This window comes from Phoxinus phoxinus (assembly GCF_949152265.1).
Source record: "Phoxinus phoxinus genome assembly, chromosome: 8".
Classification (NCBI taxonomy): Eukaryota; Metazoa; Chordata; class Actinopteri; order Cypriniformes; family Leuciscidae; genus Phoxinus; species Phoxinus phoxinus.
Genome location: NC_136883.1, coordinates 24571467 through 24587373, shown reverse-complemented (window position 1 = coordinate 24587373; position 15907 = coordinate 24571467). Strand labels below are relative to the sequence as shown.

At 39.7% G+C, this 15907-nt stretch overlaps 1 protein-coding gene across 1 annotated transcript in view; it reads right to left on the bottom strand.

Annotated features, from left to right (window-relative positions):
- pclob (piccolo presynaptic cytomatrix protein b) overlaps positions 1-15907 on the bottom strand; it is a 108558-nt gene that overhangs the window by 81960 nt on the left and 10691 nt on the right. The window contains exons 2-4 of the mRNA XM_079619989.1: positions 7298-8330; positions 6055-6930; positions 9-836 (exon numbers count right to left, since the gene is read on the bottom strand). Coding sequence (XP_079476115.1) covers positions 9-836; positions 6055-6930; positions 7298-8224 — 2631 coding nt within the window. The 5' untranslated portion in view covers positions 8225-8330. The remainder of the gene's footprint in view (positions 1-8; positions 837-6054; positions 6931-7297; positions 8331-15907) is intronic.

Sequence of the window (15907 nt, the reverse complement as noted above, 5' to 3'; positions counted from 1 at the left end):
AATGTTACCTCTGTTTGATGGGGTGTTGGGTTGAATCCACAGAGATTACACACAGTGTTGTTGCACTCAGTACAGGTGCTGTAGTTAACTAGGTCCTTTTTAAATTCTACCTTGCAGAGTGGGCAGGATTTGGGTGGGGGTTGAAGGCCTTTGACTGCTTTTGACATCTGTGAAGAAGGTTCAGATTTTTTAGATATTGGTGCTTTGTTCTTTTGGTCAGCAGTTGGCTCTGTCTTTTTCTCTTCTTTCTGACCAACTGATTCATTAGCCTTTCCTGTAGACACTGATATTGCAGCCCTTTGTGATGTTGTGGAGCCTTTGCAAGATGTTGGTGGAGTAGTGGTCTTGGGAGAAGTTTGAGAGACTGAAGATGCTTGGGGATTAGTTGGTGGTGTCATAGAAGGTTCATCTTGAACTGCTGATGAAATAAGATTAGATGCTGAGCTCAGAAATGAGGACCCTAATCCTAGGACCTTACCAGACATGGCGGAAACAGCGGGCTGAGGGGATGGTGATCGTGACCGGGCTCCACCAAAGCCTAAGTCGAAAAATCCTGACTGTTCTTGCTCAGTCTCAGCCTTTGGTGCTGCTTTAGACATGGAAGAAGAGGGAGCATTTTTTGCTGTCGGCTGCTGTAAAGGTTTAGGGGAGGGAGCTTGCTTTGCTCCTTCTGCACTAGTCTGTTGTTCATGCATCTCCTTTTTCTGAGCAGCAGGTTGGTTGGCATGACTAGCCGTTGTTGGTAAAGCTGTGGGCTTTACAGTGGGTTGTCCTGGAGGCTCTATTCCTTTCAGCGCTCTCTGTGTCTGGCAGTTTAAGCAAAGCCATTCTTTTGCCTGCAAAAACATCTATTATGAGTAATTTCTTCACATTATTTATTTTTTTGTAACATTAATAACAAATGAGGAAAAAAAAGATTTTGCAGGATTGGTGTAAGTTGACCACAAGCAGATATCATCTTGTTGCTTTGAAAAAATATGTAAAAAACTATCAGAGACTCAACCATTGGTGATATACTGTATTCTCTCTCTCACACTTTTTTGTTAGTTTAAGTTGTTTTTATAATAAAAAGAGAAAATTGGTCTGCACTCTGAAAATGTATATTAATTTATTTTAATAGCAGCGTTTCCATTACCCTTCAAATTGTGTGAATTAAACCTGCGATATACACCCAATGGAAACACGTCAATTCGCAAAAAATCCCATATATCACAAAAAAAGTTTTTACGCTTGCTTGAGGTGTTTTTTTTTCAGGCAATTTGAATGCGGAATATTTCACGAAACTGCAATGGAAACAGTTTTTCGCATTTACAGGTCACAGGCATACGTAAAAGTCGATCATTCTTTAAAGAAGGCACGGTATGTTTGGACAGAAGATGAGTTCTTTATTAAACTCATAATAGACAAAGTATTACAGGAATACTGGATTCTAAAGTTTCAGCTTAAAAAATGGTTACTGACTACTCAACACTGTCAACATTAGCATTGTATCTTTGACAATGTACTTTGTTGTGTTGTTTTCTGCTCTGCTTTTATCTTTCTCTCTATTTTTATTACCATTATTTTTCATTTCTATGCGTTTTGTGTATGTATGTGTATGTATATATATGTATATACGTGTCTATGCGGATATATGTATATGCTTATATATGTGTGTATTTATGTGTATATGTATATATGGTCATATGATGTGTATATGTGTGATGTTTTGTCTCTGTTTTTAGGGTGACTTTTTCTTAACATTCTGTCAAGGGTCTACAGATGTAAATTAGCCTTTTAGGCTAATTCTGGCACATTTACATTTATGTTTATTAATGTGCATTGCCCCTGTAAACACAATAAAATGAAATGAAATGAAATAAACTACAAAGAAATGCCACAATTTTTCAATACCTTGAAGCAGATAGGAGGGAGAAACACCTCATACGTGGCCGCTCCCAAGTATAAGTGGCTTTCCTTGCCATTAATGCTTGGATAACATGCCTAGTATTTTCCGGACTATAAGTCGCTCCGGAGTATAAGTCGCATCAGTCAAAAAATGCGTCATGAAGAGGAAAAAACATATATAAGTCGCACTGAACTATAAGTCTCATTTATTTAGAAATTTATTTCACAAAATCCAAGACAAAGAACAGACATTTAGGGCCCTATTTTAACGATCTGAAACGCAAGTGTCAAAGCGCAAAGCGCAAGTAACTTTGTGGGCGGATCCCGGCGCTGTTGCTATTTTCCCGGCGGGATAAATGACTCTTGCGCCTGGCGCAAATCTAAAAGGGGTTGGTCTGAAGTAGCTTCATTATTCATAGGTGTGGTTTGGGTGTAACGTGAAATAAACCAATCAGAGCGTCCTCTCACATTCCCTTTAAGAGCCGGCGCGCTTGTTCCACGGCGGATTGCTATTATAACGGCGGATTTGCCGGCGAAGCCAGGAGCGGTTCACAGCCGAGGAGGCCGACGTTCTCGTCAGGACTGTAAAACACAGAGAAGTGACAATGGGGATGATGGGAGAAACCCACCCAAATTAGCTTCAGTTAAACAGGCGTATAATTTGGGTATAACATCCTCACGGACACAACAATGATTTCCTTCGTGTGTTAATATTTTTCCTTGTAATAATGTATGATTTGCAAAAATGAAAACTGCTGCGTCTGTTTATATTAGAGAATCAAAGTGGATGCGCGTTAACACGCTACATTATGGCCAAGCACGCGCCCTTAAAATACCATATCACTAACGCGCAACGCGCCACTGTCTTTAGACTGTTTTTTTCCTAGTCAGTGGCGCAATTGCTTTCTAAAACTGGAAAATAGCACCAGGGGAGTTTTGCGCCGGAACACGCTCCTCTTTGCGCTGAACCGCCCCCCGCGAGCGCAAGTTCATTCCCTAATTTACCGACGTGCATCTGTGGAGGGAAAAGTCCGCTTTGCGCGGGTGCAAAATAGGAATGATACATGCGTCGGTGTACAAAGTCAATTGCGCTGGGTGCAAGATAGGGCCCTTAATCTGGAAAGTAAGTTATTCAACTACACAGTATCAAATAGAACAACAGGCTGAATATGTGTCCGGTATGTTAATGTAACACATTAACAGTAATTCAGCTACACAATAGCATAACGAAAATATACCTGGGAGGCTGAATAGGCTAAATTAACATTAGCCAGCGAGTCCAACAAGCAAGTTCACCAAGCTCCCGCAATCTCATTCCACATCACTGAATCCATTGAGTTCTTCCTCTATGTCGCTTCTGAACAACTCCGCCAACTAGAGCGCCCTATCGCAGCTGTAGACGGTAATGTTTTCTCTTGGTTCATCTCAGTCAGTATGAATTAATTTTGATATATAAGTCGCACATGACTATAAGTCGCAGGACCAGTCAAAAAAAAGAAAAAAGTGTGACTTATAGTCCGGAAAATACGGTACGTCTACTATAATTAAAAATAATGGCTAGTGCGGTGGCTGGTATAAGTAAACCTACCAACATCCGTTGCCATGATTTTTGGAATGACTTATCATGGGAGAAAAAAATTATGTTTTTGTCGCATAACATCGGTTAATTTAAACGGCGTCATTTCGCAATAGTTTTTTATTGACATTTAGAAAATATCGCAAATGTGTTGTGCAAATCTATAATGGAAACGTGGCTATTGTTGCTACTAATAAAATATATTCTTTTAATAGGCTAGACCTTTCTGAATGCCGACCCATTTCTAATTTGATTATTAATATTAATATCTGAATATTTAGAACAGATAAAAAATCATGACGTTCAAGCATATTTTGCTTTGGGGACTTTTAGAAAGAATGCTGCAAAGTCTTTGATTTCTTGAGAATTCTTCTCAGCAAGATGAAATTTGAATATGTTCATGTTAGACCAGCCCTTACAACTCTTACTTTAACAACTCTAAAGTTTCATGACCTTGGAATACTCCTACACGTTACAGACAACTGTGAAGTATACTGAAAATACATATTCTGCTAGAGGCCTACATGACTTTATAAATGCATTCCCAGTAAGCTAGAAGGGGAAACCACAGTATGTTCACCTAAAACCAGCCTTAAGACACTCGTAAATGTTTTATTATTCTGAAAATGCATGTTTTAGAAGTCTACAGTGCAGTTGCTCTGACTTAAAAGGGTTTTTCCAGTAAACTAGAATGCTGAAACAAATATTTTCATTTCAGAGCAGTCCTCTGAAGTCCCATTTGGCTACAATAAAAATCATTTGAAATATTTAGTGAATGGGCTATTTTGTGTTACAAATAAAAAATAAACAACAAATATTGATTACTATGACCCACAGTAGTATTATTGACAGTACATAAGCTTATATATGTTCATATACTACGCACACACACACACACAATATTACAAGTAAAATATTACAGATTTTTTTTTTTTGCATTGCAGTAGGCAGTGACAGTGTTGTGTGATGTTGGGGAAATTGAACTGTAAATATCCCTCAACAAGAGTGTGAGCTGAGGGTTAAATGAATTTCCCTCTGAATCGCAAAATTTGTGCTGCATGCACACTTCAACCACACAGCTCACCCTGAAGCCTACATATAATCTCTGGAGAAAGCTAGCAGCACTCTTTTTTTAGGAATAAGGAAACTAAATAATTTAGATAATTTTTAGCATTGACTAAAAATATACACAGATGTGTTGCATTTACTAATTCTCTAGACGTAAGGCAATTCCCAGGTTTGAATGTTTCATGATAAAACACCAAACACACAGTTGTGGCCATGAATGAAGGTGACCTTCATATTGTAGAGATATTTTTTTTCAGTATTATCTCATTCCAACAACCTGTGCTTGACACTGAGCACAATCGAGTAGCCAATGCCACTGTAATCTACACCTCATCTCTGTGTTTTTGAACTCTCTTGGAAAAGTCTTAGATTTTCTTTGAGGACTGCCCACTGATCCTCTGCCTGTTGTTTTTTTGTCACACAGCTGGTCCATGTGACCCAATAGCCTTGGAGTATCCTTGCCAGACTGCACGTAAAGGCTGAATGTTTAATTACAGAATCAATAGTCTTTTGTGCTCAACACATCTTAAAATATGAAATGGCCATTTAGGGGCCAGTCTGGTATGCCCAGGGCTTCCAGATGATGACAATAGAGGTGATAAGGGTTCTCTAGGGAACATATATTATTACAGCACATTCACTGCTAAGACTAAGCACATGACACATCCCTGGCCTTGACTATACTATTCCCTTAATATAAAATCTCATGGCCAAAGATGATACAAAAATTAGTCTGTTTTGTCAAATCTACACAAACATTATTTCTGCTTCAAACTGATATTTTTGATATTTGTAAACATGAAATTTGTACTTTAACAAACCCTAATAATATTCAGTATTAGATGCCAACATTCAGGATAAAATGCTGTAGTAATTCTAACACTCAAATAACACTCTAATGAGAGTTGGTGCAACGTTACTTATAGCCTAGTCAACAGAATGTGTTAAAGGGACCATCAAAATAAAGTGAAACCAAATAAAATGGCACATAATGACACATGGCAATTACTAGGAACATCTATATTTGAACACTAAATAAATAAATAATTAAAAACAAGACAAATAAGGGAACTTGTAAAGGGAAACATTGGCATAAAGCAAATAATGTCTATTCATTCATAATATATACTCTTCTCACCCAAAGCCTTAATGGATCTGTAAATCAATTTAAAGCATACCTACAAAAAAAGGAGGAAACAATGTGAATATGCACATTATGTTTTCTTTTCTGCCTTGAAAGTGCAAGCACTTTATTTTTGTAAGTTTAGGCTGGGAGTAGTCTAAGGCAATTGAGAATCAAGGCACATTTTGTCTCTCTCACAGCCATTTTCGGTCTGCCTTCCACAAGACTGCCTCCACACAAACCAAAGAGACTAGAAAATACATCCGTCTTTTACAACAGAATCACTGGAATCACCCAGAACATGTCCTCTGAAATTGCTCTTGACATTTCCTGCCCACAGTTCATTGCACAAACCATAATGTGAACCTACTGCAAGAAAATACATTCATCTGTTTCTTACCTCCGTTTGATGAGGCACAGGATTAAATCCACACTGATTGCACACAGTGGCCTTGCATTCAGTGCAGGTACTATAGTTGGGAGGATCTCTTCTCAGGCCTGCCTTGCAGAGTGGACAGGCTTTGGGTAGAAGTTTTGGGCTTTGATCTATTTTAGTGGCCTGAGCAGATGAGGATTCCTTCGTTGTCGTTGGTTTTTGAGTGTCTTGGGGTTTATTTTGTTGCTGTTGCTTTTTTCCTTCCAGTGTCTGTGATTTAGAAAGATTGGGGGAGCCCTTAGAGCCCTCTGAATCTTTTCTGGTAGAAGGGGGTGTGGTGGTCCTGGCAGAAGTTTGGGAAACGGCAGAACCCTTTCGAGAGGTTGGTGGAGTCGTCGAGGGCTCATCCTGGACAGCCGAAATCAAATTGGATGCTGAACTAAGGAACGAAGAACCGAAGCCTAGAACCTTCCCAGAAACAGAAGAGGCACCAGGCTGTGGAGAGGGAGAGCGGGATCGAGCGCCACCAAAACCAAAACCAAAGAAACTGGACTCTTCTTCTTTTTTAGGGGGCTCAGTCTTTGATGGTGGCTCACTTTTGGCAGAAGGAGCATCTTTTGTTGTCTGCGGTGGGAGAAGTTTTTGTTGTGACGTTTGCGGCGATGAATGAGCTGCACTTGTGCTAGACTGGCTTGACGGTTTCTGACCGTCTGTTGGTTTGGTTGGCTGGCTGTCAGATGGAGGCATCTGCTTACTATGAGGTGTGTCTTTCTTTATGGGGTTCTGTGATGGTACGGAGACCTTGGACTGTGGCTGGGCTTTTAGCGTAGGAGGTTCACTACTTTCTGCCCCTCCCAGAGCTCTCTGCATCTGGCAATTCAGGCAAAGCCACTCCTTAGCCTGCGTACATTGAGGATACAAATTTTTAGTTTTTAACTTAACAAAAATTCAAATCAACAAAGAATATGAAGACTGAATTTTTTTTAAATGTATTATAAAAAAAATTCAGCATCCATCATAGTCCAATAAAGCATGCTTCAGAGAGAATGCACTCTGGAATTATAATAGTGACCATCGCCTGATAGTACAAACTGATGTATAAATCTAGAGTGATCTATTTGCATAACATATCTTGATTATATAATAACACTATTATATAAAATATATTGATTTTTTTTCTATTTTAATTAAAAAACGAGCACAAAAAAAGAGTCATGCTTATCAAATACCACTGCTTTATGTATCATGCTTAGGAATTTGTACTCACAGTTGCATCTGGAGGACTGAACCCACACATGTTGCAGACCACTGATTTACATTGTGTGCAGGTGTTATGGTTGGGAGAATCCTTGGACTTAAAACTGAGTTCTGTCATTTTACAGACTGGACAGAGGGATTTTACCCCAGCTCCATCTTTCACCTGAGGTTCTGCTGAAGGAGGCCTTGACCCAGCTGCACCTGCTGGATGAGACCCGGGTCCTCTTTGGCCTTGTTGTTGAGGTCCAACCTTCCCAACGCCCTGCTTAGGAGATCCACCCCCACCTGCTCCTTGTGGCAATCCCCCCCTCCCCACTCCCTGCTGTGGGAGACCTCTACCAGCTCCTTGCTGTATAGGACCTCCCCGTCCACCTCCTTGTGGTTGAGATCCGCCCCGTCCAGCTCCTTGTGGTTGAGATCCGCCCCGTCCACCTCCTTGTGGTTGAGATCCGCCCCGTCCAGCTCCTTGTGGTTGAGATCCACCCCTTCCAGCTCCTTGTGGTTGAGATCCACCACGTCCAGCTCCTTGTGGTTGAGGTCCACCACTTCCAGCTCCTTGTGGTTGAGGTCCACCTCGTCCAGCTCCTTGTGGTTGAGGTCCACCACGTCCAGCTCCTTGTGGTTGAGGTCCACCACGTCCAGCTCCTTGTGGTTGAGGTCCACCCTGTCCAGCTCCTAGTGGTTGAGATCCACCCCGTACAGCTCCTTGGGCTCCCCGTCCCACACTCTGCGGCTGCTGTCCACTTTGCCTTTGAGGTCCCTGTGAGGCTGGTTGGCCGTTCCCCTGCTGTTGAGGATCCTTCTGCTTGGAAGGACCTGGAGGCTGCTGTTGTTGCTTTTCCTCAGTTGCCTCATCCCCAAAAAGACTAAACTTGTTCACAGCAGAGGACATCGCACTTAGAGGATTCCCCCCACTCAGAAAGTTGGAGGAGAACATGTTGGCTGTGGGGAATGTTGGTGTAAGGGAGGGATGGGATGGAGGGGCCCAGTGAAGGGCTTCTCTCACCAGTTGCAATTATCCCTCACATCTACCTCCAGTGTCCCTTAGGAAATAGAAAATGGACAATGAAAAGAGAGAAGTCACACATTGTGTCTCTTTAATGCATACATACCTTTAAAGCATACACACACACACACACACACACACACACACACACAGTCAAATTAAATGGAGTCTAAAAGTGTTGTTATTTTCAGGCATGCTAAGTCTAGCTACTGCAAGTCATCTTCAAAGCAGGTAAAAACCTAATTAATGCAAAAGTAGTAAATAAGATTAAACAAACAAATAAAATAGTCATGAACTTTATAATACGTTATCGGTAGCTAGCATGTATTGGTGATAGATGATGATCAATCTTATACGGTCACAATCTGCATTAATCACACTGACATCTATCGAAATGGTAAATAACAAAGCAAATAGTGATGGACAGAAGTTCCCTTACTGTCCTGATCATGATGCATTCACACTTTACTTCAAATAAACCTTACTTCATTTTTTTTTTCAAAATTCATAAGATAATGTTTCCATATTGTATATAGATTCCATGATCTTTGGTATTCCGAATGGCATTATGCCAGAATGGATTCAATATCTGCAACATAGCCTATCTGTTGGCCATAGCATAAAATAATTATAGATTGAATCAGTTGATTCAAAGTTTAATAACTACCCATTCAAATTACGAGTGCAGTTCTGCAGTTACAGTGACCAATCTAAAGACAATTTTGCAATTTTACTACATCTGTTGCTCATCCACATGTGTAATACAGCTTAAAATGTAGCATGAATATGTAACAGCAATAAAACTCAGATTTTTCGTGTAAAGCGTGACTGCATTCCCCTGCAATTGACTCAGTGTTTGGACGTTTCCCTTCAGCACCTCGGACAGCGTTCTACGCTCAGCGCATGCATTACGTTGCTCTGCCTTTTAGAGTGAAATACAACACGGTTCACAATACACCATTCACAGCAGTAACTCTATGCGGAACCCATTCATGATGAGAAACTTTAAAGAGTCAAAGAGTGGGTTTTCTGTGTGTATTTTTTATTTTTATTTTCGCAAACGCATGATTGTTTTTCAGTAGAGAGAGCGCCGTCAATATTTCAATCACATCGATAACCTGATATTAATGCTAAATAGTCACATTGTGCTCTTCAGACAGCCTAGAAATATATATTGACAATTTTTGTTCTGCTTCTGCTCCTTCAAAACCAACATCTATAGCCCGTCTACAGAAATCATCCGTCGGCATATCCGGGTTGGAAAACCTTCGCTGCATGTGTAAAACACAAATGGGTGTTTTGCAATCTTACGTGAAAAAAAACTTAATGTTTCATAATTTAAAGGATTTGATGATTTAGTTACAAAAAAAAATAAGTCTGTTTTTTTTTTGTTTTTGTTTTTTTTTGCATCAATACACAAAAAACTAGGCTATAGTATAGAATATAATAGGTTGGTTATTCGATATGAGATTGTAGATGATCAATCTCAGACGGTCACGATCTGCAGTAATCACACTGATCTCGCCTCATCATAACATACATTCAAACAGGAAATAAAAGAGCAACGGTGAGAAATGGAGGTTCCCTCACTGTCCAGATCATGATGCATTCGCCCTTGATCAAGCCCTGCAATTTGATCAAGGATGTGAGGATTTCCAAACCTCATCCGCTTTCTTGCATGCTGTCTGAGAGCATCTAGAAGCCGAAAGCATTTCCAGACTAGAAGTAGCCTACTACTCTACTACCACACACCATAATCATCTTTCATCAAAACTGCCACTGTGGTCACATGGAAAAACACGATTATTTTCAACTGAACGGGCAGCTGAAGTCGTACAAACCGCATCCTACCTGCAGCGTGAGAGCATCCTTATTTATTCTCCCATGTCTGTCTCTCTAGTGCTGTTTGGTAGTCGGACTTGGCTGCTCAGCGTCTAGGATGGAGGTTACGAGGAACTGAGGGCATACCCGCTTTCACAACCATCCCCTCTGCGCATGCGCATGCGCCGCACATGACAGTTGATCAGCATACATCGCCTCGCGAAAATTGAATTTAAAGCGACATAATCATTCGTCTTTGACAGACTCTCGGCTAATAATCGGCTAACGTTTTATTCGGGCATCTGTAAGGGGACAGTGCCTTTATATAACAAACACCATACTTTTAGTAAAAGCAGTTTTATTAAAATTCTATAATATAGTCTAATATAAATGTGAATACGTTTGAATATATATTTATTTTGCCTACATGTTTCAAAATGATGATTGTATATTATGGATTAATATTATTGTCTCCTAGTAAACATTCTATCTGACTAGAAATTAAATCTGAAATGTAAAGTAGGCTAGCTGAATACTGGGGGAAAAGGGGATTCTCCTAATGAATAAAGAAAGCAGAAAAAAATTATCCCAATATAAATTGATGCTTCTAGGCAACAAACATATTTTGGCAATTATTCATAAGCATGGTGCCAGAAAGGATAACCATTGTGATAAATGGAAAAATGAAAATGTTACCAACAGTGTGCAAAAGAGGTTAAACAACAACAAATAATAAGGTAACACTTAATTTTAAGGTATGTAGTTCCACATTACTACATGTACTTACTATAGTAATAACAGTAAATGATCCATAATCACAACCCTAGCCGTAACTCTACAGTACATGCAGTTAATTATTACTCAGTAGCCTACTTCTTTGAGTAAGTACAATGTAACTACATCACTTTAAAATAAAGGTGTAAAATAAATTACACTTTTTTTAAGGTGTTATACAGTGTAATATAACATACTTATATTAACCCTTTCGCACGTACGATCACACCGGTGTGATCAGTCTTGGCTGGTCCCTGGAGCGTACGATCACACCGGTGTGATTAGAACGGTCAGCGCATCACGTGATCAACTGCTAAATTCAAATGTACTTTCGCGCGTTGGCTGGCGCTGAGCCAGAGATGGACGTGCTCGCGCTTGTCATATATCACAACTATTCAGTGTTTTCAACCACATAATGTTTATTTTAGGTTTCAGGCATTTAAAATCACATAAGTACTAGCAAACCAATGAATTTGAGTTTGTAAAATACACACAGATGTCTATGGAAGCGGCAATAATAATCCTTTCCATTATAATAAGACGACACGTTTTATTCATATAAGATACACAATGTGTAAGTAGGCTTACATTTTACCCTATTCTTCTCCCAGTTAACCTGCCACTTACTTTCATGTATTTCGTGAGAAGTGGAGGAATTGACGTGTTGTAAATCCAGCACAAACTAACATGGCGCCGCCCATCGCGCATACAGCTCAACTAACGCGATCGTTATAAAAGTGTTTAAACAACCAAACACATCCACATGCACATATTTGACAATCGGAATATCTGTGTTTCATGCTATATCTAACATATTTTTGAATATTTTGAATCAAAAAGAGAAAATTGCACGTCAATAACACGTCAATTCCTCCACTTCTCACGAAATACATGAAAGTAAGTGGCAGGTTAACTGGGAGAAGAATAGGGTAAAATGTAAAGCTACTTACACATTGTGTATCTGATATGAATAAAACATGTCGTCTTATTATGATGGAAAGGATTATTATTGGCGCTTCCATAGACATCTGTGTGTATTTTACAAACTCAAATTCATTGGTTTGCTAGTACTTATGTGATTTTAAATGCCTGAAACCTAAAATAAACATTATGTGGTTGAAAACACTGAATAGTTGTGAATGATATATGACAAGCGCGAGCACGTCCATCTCTGGCTCAGCGCCAGCCAACGCGCGAAAGCACATTTGAATTTAGCAGTTGATCACGTGATGCGCTGACCGTTCTAATCACACCGGTGTGATCGTACGCTCCAGGGATCAGCCAAGACTGATCACACGGGTGTGATCGTACGTGCGAAAGGGTTAAGTACTGAGTATTAGTAAGCAACTAGGCTACATGTATTTGCTGTAGGGGTTAGGGTCGGATTAGGATTGGTTTGAGGGTTAGTTGCAAGTAATTATGCACAATTTACTGTTATTACGATGGTAAACATGTAACATATGTAACAAGGACACTGTAAAATAAAGTGTTACCAAATTAAAAAATTAACCAATTATAATAAAGAACTCTGAGTGGGATACAGGCTGCTACAAAACGCTATCTGGTTTATGTTTATTATAGAAGGTCAACTGCAGTCAGAAACACTGAGCCCAATGGCCTAAATCCGTTCACCTTCACAGTAAACATTGATAGGGTATGACAATTCCTCTCTCTCTCTCTCTCTCTCTCTCTCTCTCTCTCTCACGTGGTGCGTGCTGGGAGGTTGTGGGTGAGGGTGGTGTTGGGCGAGAGTGAAGCTGTGAAAGTTTCACCTGTTTTTCAATTTTTTCTTTTTTTCCTTTCTGTTTATTTGTATGGTTTGGTATTAGTTTTTAAATTTTTGTGGGAAGAGTGGGAGTTGTGTAAGAGAAGGATGGCGTTCCACGCGGAGACGCCATCCGTTTCTCTGCGTAATGGCTTCAGGTGTATGCCGGAGGACGGAGTGACCGTGGAGGATGTTTTGGTTGCGGTAGGAGAGAAGGTAGGCCATGAGAATATTTCCTCTGCTTCTAGAATGAATAGAGCTGTTGTCGTTTTTTTGAAACAACAACAACTTGTAAATCAAGTGATCGAAAGTGGGCTTATTATTAAAGATGAATTGGTGCAAGTTACACCGCTGCATAATGCATCTAGTAGGGTAGTGATTTCGAACGTGCCGCCGTTCATCTCTGATGACGTATTGGAGCGAGAACTAGTGCGGTTTGGCAAGATTGCGAGTCCGTTCAGAGCGATTTCTTTGGGATGTAAGAACCCGGCTTTGAAGCATGTTATGTCTTTTAGGAGACAGGTTTACATGTTTTTAGAATCACCCGATCGTACACTTAACGTTTCCTTTCGTATAAAACATGAAGGGGGAGCGTATATGATTTATGCAACTACCGGAAGTTTGCGTTGTTTTGAATGCGGTGATGTCGGCCATAAACGGCAGATGTGTCCGCATAAAGAGCGTGGACAGGAAAATATTGGCCCAGTGATAGAGGATATTGCTCAGGCTACTTCTATACAGACGGGTCAGGAGGAGATTTCAGGCCGCACGGAGGTAAGACAGTCGGAGGTTACTATGGTTTTAAATGTAGCCGCGAATACCTCAGAGATACCAGTGGTAGCGACAACCAGTTCAAATACTGATGTTGATGTTGATGTGGTTCAGAGTAAAGAACACTTATTGGCTGAACAGGATAGTGAATGTGACGAGAATGTGTCCCCCAGTACTAGTGCTGGTGGTCAGCATGTGTGTGATGCAGAGAGTCGTTCAGACTCGCTGACGACAGCAGAGGATGCGTTGTCAGATGAGTCTGCTTCTGTGCAGGACATGGACTCCTGCTCACAGTATGGGTTTGAAGAGAATTCTCAAGATCCCCATAAGGATCTCTCTTTATATACTTTAGAGGAAATTGACCAGTTTCTAGATAATACTTTTGGGAAGCAGGTTGATGTCAAAGAATTCTTTCCTGATGTAGAGAAGTTTGTTAAGTCAGTCACTTTTCTTCAGAAGACGGTGGGGGTTGATCTCCTGAGTGAAAAGAAGCGTTTCCGTCTAAAGAAGCACTTGACTACAGTTAGAAGGTACCGGAATGTTGAGAAAAGGATAACGTCAAAAGTAGTGTCTTAAATTATCTTTTCATGCATCACATGGTGTCTTTTTCTTTTTTTCTGCTCTTTTCTGCCTGTCTGCTCTTTCTTCCAGCATTTTTTATGGAGGTATTGAGGGTTGGTTCACTTAACATTAATGGTGGAAGGGATGAACGGAAGCTTGCTCTGGTTTCTGAAACAATTGAGCAGAAAAAATTAAATGTTATTTTCCTTCAGGAAACCCATAGCGATATTGCTAATGAAGTTGAGTGGGGATTATGGTGGAAAGGGCAATATGTACTTAGTCATAAAACAAATTTGAGTGCTGGGGTGGCAATCTTATTCTCTCCAGATATAAGAGTTAATGTTTTAAAAACAGAGGAACCTGTAAATGGAAGACTAGTAGTAGTAAAGGCTGATATGGATGGAGTTTGTTTTTATTTTGTTAATGCATATGCACCCAATGTGGGACATGAACGAGTAATTTTTTTCAATATATTAAGAAATGCTTTAAATTTGTGTGTTGATGGTAATATAATCATGGGAGGTGACTGGAATTGCACTGAGAATTTTACTATTGATCGCACAAATGAAGAACCTCATATTCAGTCTTCATCTCAATTATCAAAAATAATTCGAGAAATAGATCTTTTAGATATGTGGCGGATTAAACATCCACAAGTGAGACAATATACTTGGATTAAAATGACAGATAACAGAGTCAGTGCTGCTCGGTTGGATAGGATCTATATGTCCAATCACCTTAGTAGTCGGAGTATTGATTGTTTTATCACTCCAGTAGGTTTCACAGACCATCATTTGGTTTCTCTTACTATAAGTATGTCCAAGTGTATAAAAAAGTCTTCTTATTGGCATTTTAACACTAAATTGCTTCAAGATCTTAATTTTTGTAAACATTTTGAGACTTTTTGGCAACAGTGGAGATTGTGTAAAGGCACTTTTGAAAATTTAAAACAGTGGTGGGAAATAGGGAAAACAAACATTAAATTGTTTTGTTTGCAGCACACTGCTAATTCCACTATTAAATTAAGAGAAATGATTCAGTCAATTGAGAAGGACATATCAAAGATGGAGATGGATCTAATTAAAAGATATGATCCCAATCTGTTTAACAACCTGCAAGAAAAAAAAAGAGAATTGGGGTTGTATTTGAATGAAAGGGTGAAGGGAGCTCTTGTAAGGTCTCGGTTTGTCTCTGTTAATGACATGGATGCTCCTAGTGCTTATTTTTTTAATTTAGAGCACAAAGTGGCACAACAGAAACAGATGTCATGTCTTCGCCTTCCTGATGGGAGGGTGACCAGTAATATCACGGAGATGAGGCATCATGCAGTGACTTTTTATTCCAGTCTTTATACTGCTGAACATTGTGATACTGACTGTGCTGAACAGCTAATTCAAGACTTGCCTCAAATAGACTCAGACTCTAAGACTGCCTTGGACACTGAGCTATCTCTTCAAGAACTCACTACTGCAGTTGGTCAGCTTGGTATTGGACGGTCTCCCGGTATTGATGGGTTGCCGTCTGAATTTTACAAGTGTTTTTGGAACTGTATTGGAAAAGATTTATATGAGGTTTTCTGTGAATGTAGCAAAGATGGTTGTTTGCCTATATCTTGTCAACGTGCTGTGTTATCTTTACTACCAAAAAAGGGAGATTTATCTCTTCTGAAAAATTGGAGACCTGTTGCCTTATTAACAACTGACTACAAAATTATGTCTAAGTGTCTTGCTAATAGGCTTAAAAAATATCTAAATTTAATTGTACAAAAAGATCAAACTTATTGTATCCCAGAGAGAACAATAATGGACAATTTGTTCCTAATTCGAGATATTTTAGATATTTGTAAGGGTTTTGAAATGAAAGTTGGTTTAATCTCTTTAGATCAAGAGAAAGCCTTCGATCGGGTTGATCATGGCTATCTT